This window comes from Cebidichthys violaceus, unplaced genomic scaffold, assembly GCF_023349555.1.
Source record: "Cebidichthys violaceus isolate CVI_PGR_0920_01 unplaced genomic scaffold, fCebVio1.0.p SCAF_6, whole genome shotgun sequence".
Classification (NCBI taxonomy): domain Eukaryota; kingdom Metazoa; phylum Chordata; class Actinopteri; order Perciformes; family Stichaeidae; genus Cebidichthys; species Cebidichthys violaceus.
The window spans coordinates 6971093-6992010 of NW_027176816.1; the positions used below are offsets into that span (position 1 = coordinate 6971093).

General features: G+C 41.4%; 1 protein-coding gene across 7 annotated transcripts in view; it reads right to left on the reverse strand.

Moving 5' to 3' along the window:
• The window catches only part of scn8aa (sodium channel, voltage gated, type VIII, alpha subunit a), a 44199-nt gene that overhangs the window by 12145 nt on the left and 11136 nt on the right, over nucleotides 1-20918 (reverse strand). For 4 of the 7 annotated variants that reach the window (XM_068733463.1, XM_068733461.1, XM_068733462.1 and 1 more), the window contains 15 exons: nucleotides 20787-20878; nucleotides 17642-17842; nucleotides 17303-17366; nucleotides 16988-17129; nucleotides 15029-15235; nucleotides 14659-14940; nucleotides 13153-13467; nucleotides 11484-11619; nucleotides 11009-11247; nucleotides 9635-9808; nucleotides 9036-9392; nucleotides 8407-8880; nucleotides 7548-7665; nucleotides 7136-7290; nucleotides 4901-5074 (listed from right to left, as the gene is read on the reverse strand). In XM_068733463.1, the coding sequence (XP_068589564.1) occupies nucleotides 4901-5074; nucleotides 7136-7290; nucleotides 7548-7665; nucleotides 8407-8880; nucleotides 9036-9392; nucleotides 9635-9808; nucleotides 11009-11247; nucleotides 11484-11619; nucleotides 13153-13467; nucleotides 14659-14940; nucleotides 15029-15235; nucleotides 16988-17129; nucleotides 17303-17366; nucleotides 17642-17842; nucleotides 20787-20878 (3130 nt within the window). The remainder of the gene's footprint in view (nucleotides 1-4900; nucleotides 5075-7135; nucleotides 7291-7547; nucleotides 7666-8406; nucleotides 8881-9035; nucleotides 9393-9634; nucleotides 9809-11008; nucleotides 11248-11483; nucleotides 11620-13152; nucleotides 13468-14658; nucleotides 14941-15028; nucleotides 15236-16987; nucleotides 17130-17302; nucleotides 17367-17641; nucleotides 17843-20786; nucleotides 20879-20918) is intronic. The other 3 variants (XM_068733465.1, XM_068733466.1, XM_068733464.1) reach the window with 3 other exon arrangements.

The following is a 20918-nucleotide window of genomic DNA, read 5'->3' on the forward strand; positions in this document are numbered from 1 at the left end:
AACTGTTAGAAGTGAGAATATTCACTAGGGAAGAGAGACGGCCCTGGCATAGGCGGAGAGTTGCTTGACATACACACATAAATCTATGCATGTATAATATTGCATTTATACATGTATACACTGAGAGAGAAGGTAAATGTTTAGTATAGGTCTTATGTGTGTAGTATTTTTAGTAGCAGTGCGCCATAGGGATTGTTTGTCTGTTATTTGGGGCAGTTGACGAGAAGTGAAAAGTCCTTTGTACCTGCAAGAAAATGTGTGGTTGAGAGAGAAAGAGAGGAGATAAGAGACATAAGACTCAAATAGAGGGTAAATTAGGCAGTAAAGAATGCAACATGATTTAGTAAAAATACAAGTGAAGGGGCTGGGAAAGCAGAGGAGTTGGGTAGGGAGGGAAGGAGAGAGGTTAACCTGTAGAAGCTGATAAAAACCCAACAGACTTGAGAGCCTTACCCTTGCCCCTCTAACATTGTCTCTCCATGTCGCTCTTGGGCTGAGGCATAAAATCCCATATAATTTAAGACAGACAAACTAATGGAACCTAAGAGAAAGAATACAAGTAAACATGTACAAGTGTGTCATTTTGTCATTTTCTTTCTCAGACATCAAATCAAATTGTCATACAGCATTTAGAGTCAAATAGGAGAGCCACAGTCACATGAACCACGCACAAGAAACGGGGATGGAGGTTAAGGGCAGACCGGATATAGTTATTAGCACTGGATGGCACTGAAAGGACAAAAATACACAGTCGAGTTACAAACAGTTGACAATAACAGCACACAACCTCAAAGAAACTGGTGCAGCCCCTCTTACATCTGGCAGCAGCCACAGAGGCATTGCTGCAGCCAAAGAACACTTCCTAGTGTGTTATCATTAGTTAAAAACACTCACTAAGTCCTTACATTATGTCATTCATTCCCAAAACTGTATATAATACCATTTACTGCAACATAGTAAATATGCAATACTCTTATCGCCATAATAAATCAATGTAAATTTAGGAGTTATGGTTTGAACACATATACAGAATTGCATTGTTAACAATAGAGGAAATGGACGATGGGGATTGCACTCAATAAGCTGCGCTAATGTTCTTCAAGGTGTTGTTAGAAGTGCAGGAAGGAATTAACCTTAATGAGGTCACCTTAAGTGTGTTAAGACGGCCATTACAGACTGTCTGCTCCACAGGGAAGCTTTGTAATGAAGGATTCTTTGGCTGAATGCAAATTAATCTAGATCAGGGGTCGGCAACCCGCGGTTCCAGAGCCGCATGCGGCTCTTCAGCCCCTCTGTTGCGGCTCCCTGAGTCTACATCCACACTAATAAAAAGTTTTAACAAACAAAAACGATCTCCGTCCACGCGGCGTTTCAGCATCGTTTTAGAAATGATCTTCGTCCAGACTACAAGCCTGAAAACGAATATCACGTGACTATTCACGTACATTGGGCACGCGGGTGGGGCTGGTGTAAACAGGAAGTAGATTGGTTGTTCAAAGCCGCTAACCTGACTTCAGATGGCCGCTCCGTAGGTCTGATAACTGGACACGCCGCTCGCTAATCACTCCAATAACAGCTGTTTCCTCCACAGACATGCAGACTTTAACTGAACAGCTGCTGCTAGTAAAGACAACAAGGTCAGCAACGCCTGTAATCAGTTGTCCATGTTAAATTAACCTGGTAGTCGATAGATAACCAAGGCTGTTGTTTGTGAATTTCCGGGTACGGGTCACGTGATAGGGGTGTCACGAATCAGGGAAGGACACGTCGTGACTGCTAAGAACCAATCAAGTAGTGAACGTGGGTGTCTACATCTACTGTGTCACTGAAAATAAAAAATGTTTTAATATTTTGTCAACTAAAATGTGACATCCTATTACGTCGCTGTCAAGCGCCTGACCCTCATGATTTGCAGACCCCCGCCCTCGGTAAACTATCAATGGATAAATCCAAAAAAAGAAAAGTCATTGAGGAAAATAGAGAGTTTAATTCTGCGTGGACGTATTTGTTTGCTTTCACTGCAAATGATGCCGGCTTACCTGTATGCTTGATATGTGCAAAAAATGTAATGTAGAAAGACAAGGCAAAATGGCTCTTTGGATAGTAAAGGTTGCAGACCCCTGATCTAGATGCAAAATGCAAGAGTGGGCAGTTATATTAGAATTAGGTCAAATAGAGAGAAATTTGCTTGTTCAAGTATCAGTGCATGATCACAGGAACTGCATCCTCAGGAAGTCTTTTAATTTTTTTTCTTCACTGCAATCCCAGTCTGGATGCTGGAGGGCTTAAACAGGGGGAGTACCAGTTCCTTACAAATAAGGAAAAATATCAACAGTGAACACATGTGAGCACCTCCAACCAGCCACCGACACCAACCGGTCAAACTCACCGCAAGAAGTACACAACATCCAAAGCTTACCAAAGTCACGGAGGGAGGTTTGTAACAGGCAAAATCTTCATTTTGACTGATGCCATTGTCCACATTAATTAAAAGAGACCAACTTTTCAACCATTTAAGGGTGGGATGCATCAAAACTATGGAAAGAACAGCAGATGTGGCAGCATGGATTCAGACTTCTTACTGTACACGTGAATGTTCATCGGGTCCAGGATGTCCAGGACAGGGCTTTACTTAGATATTGTTAAGTATTTATTCTTTGGCACAAAGCGCTTATTTAAATCAATAACCTTGCCTCTCGAATAAGTTTGCAGCTGTGCTGGTGGGAGACAGTAAAATAAAGATTTTGCCTTGATCTACACTACAGTGTTTGGGGTAATTGTCACCTTCAGCCTGACCCCTTGGAGAGCCCCCCTTAGGGGGGGCCTGGCCTCTGGCCCCCCGCTGGGCCAGCTGTGTGGTAGTGACCTCAGCGCCTCAACGTCCTTCTCACAGAGCTCTGCAAGGCAAGGCCAATGACATCTGGGGCTGTGATCCCATGATGACGACAGCACAAACCAAACAGAAATAAACCGAAATAAAATAAAAGGAAAAAACACAACAAAACAACGATAATAATCTGAGTGAAAAAGAAAGATGAATGGAGTATGATACCTATCACATTCACACACATCCTATCCTATCCTAGCTATTTTGTCGATTTGAACAGCCAATGTAAGATTCATATGGACTATTCCATCTATGATGTGAATTTTTATTCCTACAATGTAAGCAAAATATTGCAAATATATTACTTTGCAAATATCTGGTTGTGTTCTCCAGTTGCTATAGGCTGTAAACTGAACAACACAGTTGCTGACATTACATTTCTTGCCCTGTGCCATAATCAAATGGGTAACAGAAAGATACAGAAACACAAGGGCAATGAGGAGGAACACGCTCACACAAAGAGTCAAGCACATCCACAATCAAAAAGAATACAGGCCGGTCTAATGATGGTGCCCCCCCACCTTCTGAGTCCATGGCAATGATTTCACCTCACAACACAGGACGGCAGAGAGGCAGTCAGGCCCCAACACAACCCAGACTCATCAAGCACAAATCTTTCTTTATTTTTTTTTGGAGGGGGAGCGCTAGTGAAGACCAAACTTACCGCCGGCCGCCTGTCACCCACCATCATTACATCTCAGCACAATGTCACCACATACCTGAGGTTACACTTTCAAGAGGGAATGAAAGGAGAACAGGGAAAGAGGGGAGGAGGCGAGGAGGGTTGTCACTCTCCGTAACATGTTCACAACTTGGGAAACGTGGCGCCCTGCACTGTCCCAAGTGTTGGGCTTGACAACACACCTACAGGCAGGGATTCTACAATGGCAATAACCAGAATCAGCAAGGGGTGGTGTGTTTTTTATTTGCTACAGGCTCTATGTGTGCTGTATGTGTCAGCCATCACAATATGGTTTAAAAATAGCTGTGTACTGAATCTTTAGGAAGTCTTAATAAACTAATGTGTTATTGTAAGCTTTAAAAAACACTAAAATATCTAATGTGTGAATGTAGAAACTTAAGTGTGCATTGTCTATGGTATGTAATAAATGAATTGTTTGCTGCATGGAGTCTGGGATAAAGGAGCTTATAATACATCAACATGGCAACCTCTGGCCATTGATAGGAGTCCATTCATGGGTATTGGCTGAGGTGTTGGACACTGCGGAGAGGTGGTTAGTTCAAGGAGAAAGACAGAAATCAGGGAAATTCCTATTCTATCCCAATTTTGCCAGCATTTATGTAAAATACAACTGCTTTAAGTTTATAGCTACAAAAACGGTCGTCTAATTTTTTCCAGTCTAAGATTATAGTCAAAATAAGATTAAAACGTGGTGATATATATAACTAACAAAGAATAGATTGAAGAATTTTTCCCATTCCAGTCTTTCAATCTTGAATGACACAAGGAGCAGAGAAGTACACAGAGAGAGAGGACATAGGCACATATCAAACATCTTACAGGTCAGAGACACAGACAAAGACCTTTAACACGCTGCATTGCTCTGAGCATGATTGAATATGGTTGTAATATGGTTGTAATCAATAGGCTTGTTTATTGATTGACTCATTCTTGAAATAGACAGACTGAAGTTCTGTCTTGTAAAACACTGAACCAAAAAAGAGGCTTCTTACTGTAAACAACATGCCCTCTCACCTAATGCAGGCCATTAAGCAGATATTCAATTATTAACCTGACCACTCAGACCTAACCACACCCAACAGACAATTATAGGGGCAACACTTATAACAACATCATATCCTGCGTCCATATAGTATAAGCAAAAGACAAATTCTTACAGCAGAAATTAGCCTTAGCTCTGCTGCTTAATAGACTGTGTTTATCTTTGTACCAGTGTGTTGCTGCTGTACCAGTGTGTGGTGGAAGACGAAATAACTGCTCTTCTTCTCTAATCTACTTCACACAATACAGGAAACAAGAGCTGGACTTACATCCACAATGAAGAAATCCAGCCAACACCAGGCATTGGTGAAATACTTGACAAAACCGTAGGCGACCCATTTAAGCAACATCTCCAGGATGAAGATGTAGGTGAAAACCCTGTCGGCGTATTCCAAAATGATCCGAATGGTCTTCCTCTGCTCGATGTACACATCCTCAAAGGCCTGTAGAGAAACAGGAAACATTTGTCAGCCACGACAAAAACGGAAATATTACACCTAATGATATAATTCCACTCATGAAATTGTATACAGCACTATAGTCCGCTCATTGCTGATCGCTAACGGGGATTTACTGAATAAAAAATATTTTCTGTGTGAAATATTCCACAGTTAATAGGGGTCGGGGAAAGAAATTGATACAGCATAGTATGATGATATTTTGTGAGGCAATATTGTATCGATATACAAACGCCAAGTATCGATCTTTTATGATATAAACATTAATATTGCTGCCGATCTCTGAACATATGAGACATACAGCTTTTGAACTGCCCGTGGGAAGAATGAACACAACATATTCTGTCCATTTTTGGTTAAAGGCTCTGGTTTCCTTGTCCAATTTTCTCTTTTTGGAGCACACCATGTGAAAAATAACAACTCTGACCCAAGAATCTCTCCAACTGTATGGTCTTTCTCCCTGTCTCTCCCTTGTTTGTGTACATGTCACTGGAGTTGCGATGCTTATCGGAATACACATATGTGATTGGCCGAGATGCATCACGTGAGATGGTTTACAACGCATGTAATTGGTCGGTGTGTTTCGTGAACCGCTGAACGAGTGCCATAAAGCCTGGAAAATTTGCTCTGCTTAAAATAGAAGCACTCCGTCAAAATGTAATAATTGTCAATTATCTATCGGTTATAAGTCCAGGGTCCAGATACAATGGCGTCTGGGTATGGGCCGCAGTCCACCTAATAGTGTCCCCTGCTGTAAACATTTCAGAAGATCCAAGACTCCAGCCTTATATCCGCTACAAAGTGTCTTAAATCAGCAGTGAAGGAGCATTTTGGATTAAGAAAATTACCAGTTTGTCATGTGAACCCTGGATTAATTACACAATTTAAGCATCATAGCGTAAAAAAAAGTTTTACTGCTGATGGTTATCTGCCTAGATTAAGTATAAATATGTGATCTGGAGATTGTCATTAATGCTTTCTAGTCGCTAGTCTGATATTGATACATGTGAATAACAAAACCTTGTTGAAATCAGCAGGAGAGCTTGTAACGTTAGTAATGTTGACAGCAACAGCCGTTAAGTATGGAGCAGAGCCGTATGGAGGTTCCATTGTGTTACACTGTGGTACATTCAAGCTTCATTCGGCAAAAATTTGTTTTGTACGAAAGTAAATTATTACGTGATGATGATGTGTTCAAATGTCTTGTAAAATTTAGTTTTTGGTGTGAAACTCCAATAAATCCTGTTGTTTGAAGGAGATTATTTTTATGGAAACATGAATAGATATTAGAGAGGGAATTATGACCTATTTAACTTCCTAACACAAGCTCTAAGCAGCTTATAATACATCACTAAAATTACTAATGAAAAGATCTTATATTTTCTAATCATTTGTCAATCAATTGTGTGTTTTTATGCAAAATCACCACTATAGATGACTTAAATAAAGTAAAAGGAAATAGTTGATGATAATAATATTTTAGTTCATTCGCTATAGGTCTTTAGAAATGGACTGAAGTGAGATTAACCGAGTGAAAACTTTATATTATTAGATAAAACAAATCTTGATAAACTGCATAATTTGCAGTTGAAAATAGATAATAAATATATTGCAGTATATTGTATTGCATATTGCAAAATGTTTAAAATCACAATAATATCATATCATGACTTAAGTATGGTGATAATATCGTATCGAGGGGCCTCTGGTGATTCCCACCCCTAAAGGCTAATGTAGATTTGCAGCAGTCTTTGACTGCTTTGATTTCACATGTTTGAGAACAAGGCCCCACTCCAACAACAGGAATAGATCCCACATTTGATAAACGGTAGTCCATTAATCACAGGCGCTCCTGGCCCCTCCCCCAACCGTGCTGCTCGGAGACTGAGAAACAAACCATCACTGCCATAATATAGACACACACTAGTGCCTGTAAAGTACCTCCATTTTTAATGAGTCATCTTTATTCAATCTGTATCCAGTTTGTATTATATACAGCTATATGTTTAATTTTTTTATAAACAGACCTGTAGAAGGCCTCCTTACCAGGGCACCGCTACTGAGGAGGATCATGAAGATGATGAGGGTCTCAAACCAGTTGTGCTCCACAATCAGGTAGCAGGTTTTTCGCAGGAACCACCACCTCTTCCACCAGCCCGTAGTAATGTCAACGGCACAGCACTTATACTTGGCTACACATCCTGAGGACACACAGGAGGAGAAACGGCATTTGATATGGTTAGATAAGTTACATTCCTGTGTTTAGAATTCAAATTCAAGTCTTTACATTGATATATGGGTTTTTGAGGAATAAATAAATAAGAGTCTCTATGGGTGAGTGATCCTTCATAAAGAAACTGTCCTTTACCCGTATCATTGCCCTATCATTTTCAATGAGCTCAAGGGAGTCTCTGTGCTATGGTTTGTAGGTAATGGGTGCCTTGGGAGCATCTCATACCATCTGTCCAACACGCTTCTGGTTCCATGTATTCCTCCACCGGCTCCACCACCACCACCTCCTCCACGTCTGGCTTGATGTCAATAGTGCTGCCCTCCGACGAACTGGTGTCATCCAGCTGCAGAAATGCAGACAAATAAGCACGAACACACACAGACACAGATCCAGACACACAAAGAAACAAAGGCACAACATTTCAGTGATTCAGAAAAATATCTGTTTTTATGGCATGGCTAAGGAACTGCTAATTATGAAGATAGCTGGACTCATAAGGAGCAGTCTGGACCTGTCAGGAAATGCTAATTTCATGGTACCCTATTCCCAATTTGTGTTGGCTCAGTCTATAAAAGGAAAACACTTTGAGGACTACTAGATAAGAGTGGTATTTTTTCCATATTGAAATGGACATTATAACAATCTTGAACATCACATATTATTCACTTATACACTGACATGGAATATCAAATGGCAGATCATCTGCTCTGAAAGTTTTCTTAATGCATTCTATCAAAAGACATACATCAGCAGATATCCATTTCATCTGCACTGCCTGCTTGCTCCAGCCACTCTATATGACTCTATTGAGTAATGGAGTTATGTTAATGTCTGAACAGTGTAGAGTAGCCAGCCACACCCATGGCTTTACTGTCCTGAGAGAGGAAATTGCACGGTGTAGAGGAGTTGAGGCTTATAAAAACAATATCTACATGTTGTTATTCTAAAAGTAAAATAAATTAATTATTAAGTTTTGTTGTTAAGTATGCTGCAGATTTCAGTCTGTTTTTCTAATATTGCCTGTTTGAATACTTGTGTGATAAACTATTAGAAGTGAATAATATGATGTAATCCTCAAACTGACCTCTTTGCTGTTCTCGTTTTCTGACTCGCTGCTGAAGTCCTCTGTGTTGAGGTTTTCAAAATCAGACTCTCCCACAGCTATGGGCACGCAGACGGTCAGGTTTGGGTTGTGGATGAACGACATGTGGTCCTCATCGATCATATACTTGCCCACACTACTGCCAATACCGCTGGTGGTGCCGTTACCATTCTTGGCATAGTCCAGGTCACGGTTGATGTCCACCCCGGTGTGGTTAGCAATGCAGTTGAGCTTCTTGTCATACATGTCATCCAAAGGCTTCTGCTCGTCCTCCATCTGTGGTTTCTTCAGCAGACTGGCCATCAATATCCGCATCTTCGCTTTTATCCATGCAATGCCTATCTTGATACGCCTGACGGATATCTGCAGGTTGTTGGGCTCACCGTCGTCATCTGTCGCAGCCAAGTTGTCAGCACTGAATGAGCTCAGCAGCAAGGCAAGGAACAGGTTCAACACCTTTGGACACAAAATGAGAAATCAGTAACTGGATGTCGAGCGCTAATTTTTCCATCTCTGACCACATCATAATTATTTAAAGATGGGTTGGAGAGCCAACAGTCTGCTGTTTCTCTAAAAGAATAAATGCGCACCCTTAAAGTCTGGACACTCACCACCAGGTTACCGATAACCATGACCATCATGAAGACAATGAGGCACATGCCCTGACCCGCCACCTCCATGCAGTCCCACATGGTCTCAATCCATTCACCGCACAGCACCCGGAAGACGATCAGGAAGGAGTGGAAGAAGTCATTCATGTGCCAGCGGGGCAACTCACAGTCAAGAGAGATTTTACACACACAGTCTTTGTAGCTCTTGCCAAACAGCTGCATGCCCACCACAGCAAAGATGAAGACGATGATGGCCAGCACCAGAGTCAGGTTCCCCAAGGCTCCCACAGAGTTACCAATGATCTTGATCAGCATGTTGAGGGTAGGCCATGACTTGGCCAGCTTAAACACTCTCAGCTGAATGGGGTGGGTGGAAAGAGTAAGAGGCATATGAATTAGTCACACAACATTTTAGCTTTGCTAACTTGCTGCTTCACTTCAGGGAAGTAAAAACAGTACAAACATACAGGTATGTTGCCTGCAAGCACACACAGTGAATAAAGTAAATCTCTAAGCAACACAATTTGCATATTCCAAATGTTAAGATGCTAACTCCACATGCTTTCTTTATTAAGAGAGGAACTAATATGAGCATTTACCAATCGGAATGACCGCAGCACAGACAGGCCCTCAACGTCAGCCAGAGCCAGCTCCACTAAACTCAGCGTCACAATGAAACCGTCAAAACAGTTCCAGGCCTCCTGGAAGTAGTAATATGGATCCATAGCCACAAGCTTGAAAAGCATCTCCCCTGCAAATATCCCAGTGAATACCTGGCAGGTTGGAAAGGAAACAGATTTGAACAAATGGATTTGGCTCAACACCATATTTCACAAGAGATGTGAGAATGTGAAATATGATGGGTGGTGAAGTTTGTGATAGATATATTGTGATCCATTATCTGAGTTGTGTGCATTATACATGTTAAAGAAAAATATAAATTATCCCTATGGTAACTGCATGCTAATGAATTACCAGTTGGATAAATCGAATTATTCAAAGAGGCAGCACATCTAGCGTTGGTGTTGTGTGCGCATGTGTCAGCTGTATTCAGTAAAGGTGAAATGGCACTTCTGTGGTCTCTTAACAGCCCTAATAAATTATTGAGGTTATCCTCAATTATAGAAGTTGTATAATAAATAAACACACATGTATGTCTGTACATATATATGTGTGTGCGTGTGTGTGTTTGTGTGTGTGTGTGTGTGTGTGTGTGTGTGTGTGTGTGTGTGTGTGTGTGTGTGTGTTTGTGTGTCTAAGACAATGACTCATTGCATGAAAGTGATGGACAAATTTCCACCTATGCCACACAATGGCCTTTTCTAGTAAATGACTCTGAAACACAAATGGCAAAAAGCACATCTCTGCGCTGTTTCAATGTAAATGAATACCTTTCCAAAAGTGTGTATCCAAACACACACTACACATTGAGACTTGTGTCATTTGTGACACATCTCGTTTTAGGATAATGGAACAACATATATTAACAAATGTGATACTGAAAAGTAAACAATCATGGTGCCAGAGCTGAGATTTACTCAATGTTAAAGTGAAAATGGCCAGGTTGCGTTATCCAAGCCATGATTCAGGCACCATTTTAGAGCAGCTCATCAATCAAGCTCCATGAAATATTAATGCAGGCCTCCCACTAGTCAGCAAACCTGCAGAGAGGCAGGCTGGTCCCACTGAAACAAACAGCAGCTCAACACAACCAGAGGAGAGAAAGAGAGATAGCAGGAGAAGACAAGGGAACATGTGTGTGTGTGTGAAGAAATGAGAAATGCATGGATGCAAGAAAACAGCAGGGGGTTTGAGAATGTTTTTTTTTTCCTTTCAACTCTGAATCAGCAATGAAAGAGCTGTCAATTACGGTCCTAAAAATAACAGCTCCCTGTGAGCTGCAAAACAGAAGCAGAGGAGATTCTTAACCGGGGAATCAGAAAAAAAATGGAACAAAAAGATTTGCCACTCACCAGATTGCCTACAGACAGCATGTCTTCAAAGGCAGGGGTCATGGGGTAGTGCTCCATGGCCATGAAGAGGGTGTTGAGCACGATACAGATGGTGATGGCTAAGTCCACGAAGGGGTCCATGACAATCAGGTTCACAATCTCCTTGATCTTAATCCACTTGGGGGAGCACTCCCAGATCAGGAATGTGTTAGAAAACTTATACCAGCATGGCGGACAGTTTCGCTGAGACTCCTCCAGTTCTGAAGACATAGCGCGGATCACACATCAAAACCAAACATACCTGCGTGCTTGAGCATTCCACATGCAATGGTATCAAATTATAGACAAAATTGTATGCATTGTATGTATCTGGTACTGTTGGATATGCAAAGCAGATAAGCAGGAAATTCATGTCAAACTAATCAACCAATGAGAGCAGCCCTAGTTAAAGAATAATGAGAGAGCAGGTTAAATAGCTGGGTTAAAGTGGCAGTACCCTCCACTAGTGTGTTGGTAATGACGCTCATGACACTGTTGGCCCGCTCTTTCCGCCCAAAGGAGGTATTGAGCTGGTCCACAGACACCATCAGGGAGCCCGACAGCTTCTTCTTCACCTCAACCTCAGTAGTCGGCTGTCAGGGGGAGAGGAAGAATCAAGCACCCATGGAGAGGACATGAACACCATCCCGAATCACCACCGGTGGCCGGCGGAGGGAAGTGCACAACAGCATTGGCAGGAAAAAGTAGTTGATGATCAGATTTTTGGGGTGGGGGCATGTTTAAATCTTTTCTATATCAATGCTGGTTTCAAGGAAGATGTGTGTATGCTGTAAATGCATGCAGGTCTCAGCCAAAGTGGGAGTAGTGGTCTCGGGCTACTTGACCTAATTGTGTTTGAATGTAATTAGCTCATCCCGATTAAATAATAAATGGATTGTGCGATATTGTGCAAGGAGAACTGCCTCTGCATGAATGCATTTTCAGTCCTGACATGCAATAATGGAGGCTTTGCTGCCATTGCAATATAATCATTAGGTTATATATATAAAAAGGACTCCCAAATCTGGTCATTATAATGATACTTGCAAATTGATGCTACTGTATCTTCCTACTTTGAAACCATACAACTTATATTGCAACCATCAAGTCAAGAGCACTGTAAAGAGATCATATGGAGGCAGATAGTTCAGATCCATCCAGTTGTCATGCATGAGCATGCTCCAAGTCAAAGAGAAGGAGAGGAAATTACAGACACCATAGTCATTGTTCTGCTGTTTATGTCATGCTTGTTCTAATTTTGGATTTAAATCTACCATGCTAAGTAAAATGAGGCAAAGCTAATTCATTAATGTTGACCAGGGAGATTTTGGAAAACAGAGAAAGGTAAAGACAGACAAGGACAGCAGCCCTCCTTTTTTCTTGAATTATATATGTCTACGGTCTGATAGGATGGTGAGTGTTACGTGTGAATCTGCTTTGGGATATTAACAGTGTATAAGTGAAGCAGAATAAATGTCTGTGGCTCTATAGTGCTGGTCCCCTCTGTTTCCTCGGCCTCCTACTGTAGATCTACCCACACAGGCTAGCATAGGACCTGGATGCCTGGAGGAGGAACACATCAACACACTAGAGCATGTTAACTCATCATTGTATGCTGTTTGTTCACACAAATTGTGTTTCATTACACGAGTGTGTTAAACAGGAACTTGATGACACACCACACAGGAAGTTCTGTATTATATTAATCAAGCTTTGATGTTTGTGCCAATGCATGAAGGTTAATAGTATCATGTCTGTTTAATTAGTGCCTGTGTAAAAGTGTGAATAGGGTGCATATATCAATACGTTTTTTGATATGAACATTCAAAACAACATTCATCGTTCAAATCAAACAACAAAATTGCCTGGAAGTCACTGATAGACCCAGTTTCACTAACTATCAGGTTGGCTATAGTATATTCACTATAAAACATATCTATTTCTCCATCCTTTGTCTACTGTCGGAGGGCAGCATACATTGTTGGGGGAGGGGAGGCGCGAGTGCTTAGCCAAGAGATACATACGGACTTGCAAAGATGACAGAGTAGAAGATAGAGAGCAAGAAAGAAAATAAACGGACGAGAGGGGGGCCATGCCTAGTCAGGTCTACTAATGGACTTCCTTACACTGTCGTCAGTAGCTGCCTTATCTATTTTCACCTCAGGCAGAAGGCGTCCACCGGGCCCAGGGCCGATGAGCGACACCACGCCGTTGCAATCCACCGTGCTGTTCCTCTTCCCGTGAAAGCCACTGTAGCTGTTCCGCCGATAAGGGCTGAACAGGGAGCCGCGGCGCTCCTCGCACTCCTCCACCGTGCTGTGTTCATCGTCGGCAAACTCGTTCTCCGAACCCACGTCCTTACTGCGGCCCTTGAAACTGAAGATGCTGCTCTTGCTGTTGTGGCGGGACAGGAAAGGCGAGCCGGGTATGCTGAGGAGGGACTGGGGGTAGAAGAAGGATGTGGAGAGGAGACATTTGTGTGACTGATGTAGCACAGGGTGTTTCAGAATCACAATTGATTGCACCATAATTTTGATGCTGTTTGTCATCAGTTCTGGAGGTCATGATGAAAAGCAACATCTGTGGCTTGTGGGAAATGTCATTCAACCAGGACACTTTTCCCTAAGGAGGCATATTCTATTGGAGCAATCATGTGACTTAATAAACAAGAGGAAAATACATAATTAGGTCAGTGATATCCTACAATGTCAAGGTCACACACAAACACACAGGACAGAGATACAGGCAGCTGAAACAACATGGAGAGGAACATGAGTCATGACAACATCAATCTGAGCTGCTGCTAGAATTGATCCAAATATTATTATAGCTGCACGCAGAGTATGCTAGCTAAATTGGAGATTTGTTTTACATCAATCCTCTGTTAATAGGGCCAGTATGCCTTATCTTATTTGGTAAGTCCTGCACTGTAAAACACATTATAAGAGCCAGTGGAGCCCTAGTGGGGCCTATGCAAAGCTGCAGGATTGCGCCCTTTGAAACATTCATGTAATCACTGTGAATAATTCAGAACCTGGACATGTGTTTCTATATCTCTGGCCACTATATGCTCCTCTATATGTGAGTTCGTGCAACACCACACTGTACAATAGCAGCACTCTCAATCTAAAATATTCCTCACCTGACAGTCAAAAGGTACACAGCCACATTTAAAGCCACATTTTTTCACTGACATTTATTTTTTATTCACAAGAGATAAAAAGCATCTCTATTCCAATTCTGTGGCTCTGATGTTATGGTATCTTGTTTGGTTTCTTTTTGTGTTTGATACTAGTAATTATCACTGAGCCTCAAAAAAACTAAAGGATCAGTTTACCTAAACTATAAGTGGTATCTAGACATGCAGATAGTTTCACTTTTATTTGCTTAGGGTTTTGTCTGGGAGATTTATGCCAGCAACCAATTGCTATGGAAGTAAGTAGAATTCCATGTGTGGAACTCAAAGCATTCAAAAAGCACACTGAAAAAGTTGCAGGGAAATTTCCAATTATCTGCACATTAAACAGTGAAATAGATGTTTGTGCAAGTGTTTTTCAACTGACCCTTCAAATGATGCTGAATTGATGCTGATGGCTTAACACATCCAGACACATTATCCTTGTTTTCCTCACCTGGTTCATAATGGAAGACTTTCGACCCAGGCGATTATCAGGGAAACGGAAGCGGCTCCTCTTGCTGCCGTCGTCCGACTCTGACTTGACAAACTTCTCACTGTCGCCTTTCTCCTTCTCCTGCTCTTTCTGCCGCCACTTCTTCTTACGATTACGTCGCTCTTTTGCACTCTTGGAGCTGAGCTTTGACATCTCAGAGGAACTGCATGACAGACGCCCTCCTCCATCGTCCTCCACTGCGTCCTCCGACACTGTACCCGCAGAGGTTGCCATGGCAGCCACCTGCAAAGAAACAAACATCAAGAAAGTCAGAACAAAGAAATAACATGACTAAGGAATAATGTTGTGCTCTATTCTGCAGAGGGCAGACCTGGGCATCTTCCTGTTGTTTCTTGAGCTGCTCCAGCATGGCCTTGAATTCCTCCTCTTTCTGAATAGCCTCTTCCATGGTGGCCTGGTTCTGCTCCTCGTAGGCCATGGCCACCACAGCCAAGATCAGATTCACCAAGTAGAACGAGCCCACGAAGATCACCAACACAAAGAAGATCATGTAGGTCTTCCCTGCCGCCCTCAGTGTCTGTTGGGAGGCAATGCAGCAGATGTGAGGGTAGAGGGGATAGAACAGCAGAGACATTCATGACATCTGATACTCAACCTAAACCCCTGAGTCAAGCACATCTTTCACAGTGACTCATCAGAAATAAACAGAGTCAGCTGTTGGTGGGGAAAAGAGAAAGGGCACAAAGGCCTGATTGGGCATTTCTGGGTACAAAAAATCAACTCAGTGTAAAAGTCTGTGACTTCCTACAAATAAATGCCAGTGCTAATATGCTCAAATTACTTTGACTATCATCTCGTACAATGATGAATCGATACAAAACCATCTGTTCTTGGTCCACACAGGAATAATCGTATACCCTGTGCTCGTTAAGGTTCTCAGCAAAAGCCCTAGGTTGTGCTGTTCATCGGGGAGAGCCATGAGATAAGCATTTTGACCTACTTTTCCATGCACACTATGCCAGCCAGCGCACAGCCAAACAATTTCTGTGGACTGGGATGCTATCCCCAGTAGAGATGGTAAGTGAGGAGCCTGAGCTGCAGAGGCACAGCAGAACAAATGAGAACATTCTGGAAAAATCTTGAAAATGTTGTGTTTTTTTATTGTTAGTAGATGATGGTAGCCTTCATTTTAATACAGGAATCTATAAGTAAATAGAAATGTTCCTCATTTTGTTTTATTCACAAAAATATTCAATAGGTCCTTAGTGAAACAGAAGGACCCCACATTTAAATTGTATCATTCACCAGCCTCCTTTGGTTCCCCTTTCTAGAGGCAAACTATTGTCATCAGGGAGCAGAGCAAAAAAGAGAGGGCCTACTGGGATAGAAAAGTGAATTTACCTTAAACTTAAGTTATGAATGTAGTTAACATGTAGTGCTGGGAAGTGTATTCAACACATTTCTAAGAGAAGTAAAAATGATTGTCTTTTAGTCCCAGACCAAATCCCATGTGGGCAGGTTAAAAAGTCCTCAGTTGATGAGATGCTCTGCCACATTAATTTCATTTAATTTTTGACAAAGAAACAGTCAACATCCTTCCCAAACCCAGCTGCATAATCATGATTCTGAAGATAGACTACACAATAGAAGTGAGAGCCTGTAGTTGGGAGCTGAATGTCAAAGATAGGAGCACAAATAGAAGTATGAGCTGCAATGCTCCCATCAGGTCTCATCTCCCTCATTGGTCATACTGTAATCCTGAGCTGTTAATATTTCATACTTCCTTCCTTTTACTCTGCCGCGCTATGTGGAGGCAGGAGTGTGTCCACAGACTTTGTGTGGAACAGGCTGACAGATAGGATAGAAGTGGCCTGACTACTGTATGCAGATGAGGTGAGTCAAAGTGGGAACAAGGGAAAAATTAGAGGCAGAATGATCCACCTTTTTCTGTCTGAAAGGTGCAGTTGCAGCTTTCACATAAACAGTATGCACGACAACACGCATTAGAATGAAGAACCAATGGAGGGGCTGAGCTTGGATCAGTCTTTTCTGCAGGGAAACCCAAGACTCACAGGATATCTACTACCTAATCTTTGCAGTAATATGAAGCAAAGATGAAGCAAAAGCAGCAAATATTTGGCATTTTTGCTAAAAAAAAGAAATCACTTACTTTCATTGCTTTTCTACTGATCAACCAATCAATTAATCAACTAATCATTTCAGCATCACTATGCAAAATTACTGTTTAAAGGCAGTGGTATTTGAGAACTTGTATGTGTTGTATATGCCTCCTATGAAAAAGTTTAACTTTTTGACACATTAGCTTTACCAGCATGTAAAGGTTTTCCCAGAAGTCCTGTGTCATGAGTCGGAAGAGAGCCAGGAAGGCCCAGCCGAAGCTGTCAAAGCTGGTGTAGCCGTAGTTTGGATTCCTCCCAGCTTTCATGCATGTGTAGCCCTCCGGGCAGCGGCTGAGGGGTGGTGAAAGAGGAAAAAGAGAGAGAGAGAGAACGGGGCACCAGGCCCGAAAATGACTCAGCACTATTTACTTATAATGTAATCTGACTTCAGGCACATAGAGGAGCTACAGCAGGTCTTTGTGAGGATCGGCAGCATTCAGAAGAGGGGAGAGAAGGCAACTCACCCAGAGTCGGAGCTGTTCCCACAGAGAAGAGCATCCAACTGGCCAGGCAGGAAGTAGAAATTGGCTGGAGAATAAACAAACAGCCATAATGAGTCATTTCGCTCACATTCTGACGCAGCCACAGTTGTTTATTTTGCATCGGTCTGTAAATCCATTTAGACCAATTTCTGACTTCAGCTTGCACATACATTTTCAATTCAGCGCAGTTCATTTAAAACCAACTCTTTTTGTCTACCCGGTGCCAAAATTACATATTGTTTTGTCGTTCCAGCATATGGGCTGACTCATACTCTTAGATCGCTGCCAGCTCACCATCAGCGAAGCCTGATCTCTACTTACTGTCGTTCATGATGTACTCTTTCCAGTCGAAGTTCTTGGTGGTGATGTTGATTGGCCAGATTACACACTTGTGGCGCAGGTTGCCCATGAAGAGCTGGAGACCGATGAGGGCAAAGACGCTCAGGCAGAAGACAGTCAGGATCATCACATCCGAAAGCTTCTTCACAGACTGGATCAAAGCGCCCACAATGGTCTTCAGGCCTGGAGGACAGTCACGTACATAAACCACACAGGTGATGCAGGAGATGCTGATACCACAGGTATGAATCTTTGGAGTATCTACTTCTACTACAAAAGTTTGTAACTAATACTGCTAATATGTTCATCCCTTTTAGGGATCTATCACTGGGAAATATCCAGTTTTGACTGGATTGAGGTCGAAAGCTGGGAGTGGCAAAACTGTCCTGCTTTCATATTAAATTTTATGAAATATATATTTATTACATTTGTTTTATACATATTTATTACAAGTGTAACATTTACACCTAAATGTTAATTTGTTATTGTGCTGACCATCTGAACGAAGGTTGGGATTTCTATGAATTAAACTTAAAGATTTAAATTGTTTTACATATAGGTAGTAATACATTTTGGACAAACTGACAGATTACAAACATAACATCTCTAGAAACAAAACAAACAGGAAATATTTAGGAGCCTTCCCACTCCTTTCAGATTTATCCAGACAGAAAATATTGTAACAGATATGAAATCAAAAAGACTGTTTAACGGAAGAAATTTGTATTTCATTGCCAATGATGGACAAAGTGAACAAGAGGGGGAAGACTGTAGAAAAGTGAGAGGAAATCCATAAGGAAGAGAGCACAGCAGCACAAAGAGGGGCCATGAGAAGGACAGAGGCACAGGCAGGGGGGCTGGAAACCACATGCAGGTCATTTAAACTCCAAGGCTGAACAGGAACTACTCAATGCCAGTGCCAGTGTGGGCACTTTCTTGAACTGTCTTGTATAAGGTGTCATTAGGAAAGCACTGACTCCCCATGCCATGACCCTGCAGTCTGTCTCATTCACATCTTCGCTAAAACAAAATTGTTTTACCTTCTGGAACAGGCATCCTCGCTCTGGCAGTGTTTACATGGGTCCACAAGGAACGTGCTCTCTACAGGTACAGTGGGCTTTACCAGCTGTACATACTGTATCTTCTTGCAAAATATGGTCTAAACTATTCATAAAGGATTACACATTTGGAAAATCTAAGTAAAAACAAAATTTGCTTGGCAAAGTCAATTAAGAAAAGCATTGAAATCAAAACAACTTTTCTTATCTAGAAGTACATGACAGGATTTTATCGAGCAAAATAAATTAACAAAGTATATTCAAATATCAATTGTGGTATTATATTAAAATGCCCACATAACTTGTTTTTATCTTCTGAAATCATGCCCGCCCTTGCACATGAACTATTCTCAGACAAACTAAAACTTCCTTATAAAAGCTACATTTTCTCCACTCCAGTGCTACAGTCCTTCATGAATTATTGGAATAGTTAAAGGAATAGTTCAACATTTTGAGAAATGCGCTTATTCACCCTCTGGCAGAGAATTAGATGAGCAGACTGGAAACAGTTAGCCTGGCTCTGCCCAAAGGCAACAAAATCAGCCTAACAGAACCTCAAAAGCTCACTAATTAATATGCTATATGTTGTTTGTATGTAATTCGTACAAAAACAGAAGTGTAAACACAGCAGCTCAAAGTTTTACAGGGTGCTATGTGTTTCTGCAGCCAAGATATAGTCCGGCACATAACCCATCTCAAAAGAGTAACTGACATTTTGACGCTTTAGTATTTGTACAAATTAAACAAAGATCTACCAGCTCTTAGAAGAGCTGGTTTCCAAAGGATTTTACCTTTGGACGTAGGCTGGCTAGCTGTTTCCAGTTTCCAGTCTTTGTGATAAGCTAAGCTAACCGGCAGCTGGCCATCCAGAAATGAGTGGTATCGATCTTTTTATCTAACTATCTGCCAGAAAGCGAGTAAACATATATAAAAAAATGTCAAACTATTCCCTTAAATACAGTTCAAATCCAAAAGTCATCCCCTTTTTGTTTGCACTTAAAGGATTTCCTTTTCCATATTTCCGAATGAATATGCTGTTAAAAAAAAGCCGTCCGCGGTGGTTCTTTTGAGTAAGCACGACATCTGTTCCACATCCTCTATCAATAGATAGAGAGATGTGTGGTCAGTGTCACTCAAAAAGGTCAAGGGGTTATTCAACCATCCCATCTGCGTCCCCAACCTCTGCAATGTGAGCACACAGTTTCTTTTTCTGTGCAGTATATCATTCAAGTAGGTCGTAAAAAAGAGAAAGGAAAAGAAAATCAATAATCAAACTAAAAAACAAAGAGAAGGCAAATCAAACTTTCAATGCCATTTATCAGCCAAGCTCTTGGTAGGCTAATATTGTAAAAGCAAGTGACTGAAAAGCATCATGCAGCATAAGAGATATGTTCACAAGCTAGGCTTGGCAGTCTTCATACATAAATAATCGGTGTATTCTGTGGGATCTCTCTAAGAGCTATGCCATTTATCATATGAACATCAACGTACAGTATACAAGGTTTGTTTTTTATCCCAAAAAACATGGAATCCTTTATTTCCAATTAAATCACTAGTTGTAAATATGCAACAAAATTACTGATCTTTTAATTCAACTTGAAGGATTTCTGGCAATTTGAAGTTTCAGAAGGCTATGATCTATTCTTAGCTGATAAATATACCATGTATATTCACCTGATTTTTTTGTTTTTTCCTTAAAATGAGAAGATTCTATCAACAATTGTCTTTGCTACAGAACAGGGCATTTGCATATTCTTAAAGCTGGTGATAAAGGAGTGAGTTAAAGCTATTTCTGAAGAGAAACACAGCTGCCTTGGAAACGGGCCTCATAATGAGAGTGCTACTGGGGCAGAAGAGAGTGCAGACACTTTGGAGGGCCCTAGAGGAGACTGCAAAGCCTATCAAAAATGTATTAGTACCATTTTTGATAATTTTGGAGGAAAAATAAATCAAAAAATGGTTGTCTCCAATTCTTTTGTTGTTGCTTAAATCATAATTGTAATCATAATAATAGTGAGTAGAAAAGAAAGGGTGAGAGGATCAGCCTTAGTGTTTAAACTGAGTCTCACCTGGAATGACAGAGATAGTTTTCAATGCTCGGAGAACTCTGAATGTTCTCAGCGCAGATACATTGCCCAGGTCCACAAACTCTGTTATATATCTGAAACAGGGGAAGGATCACACACAGAACAAACACGATG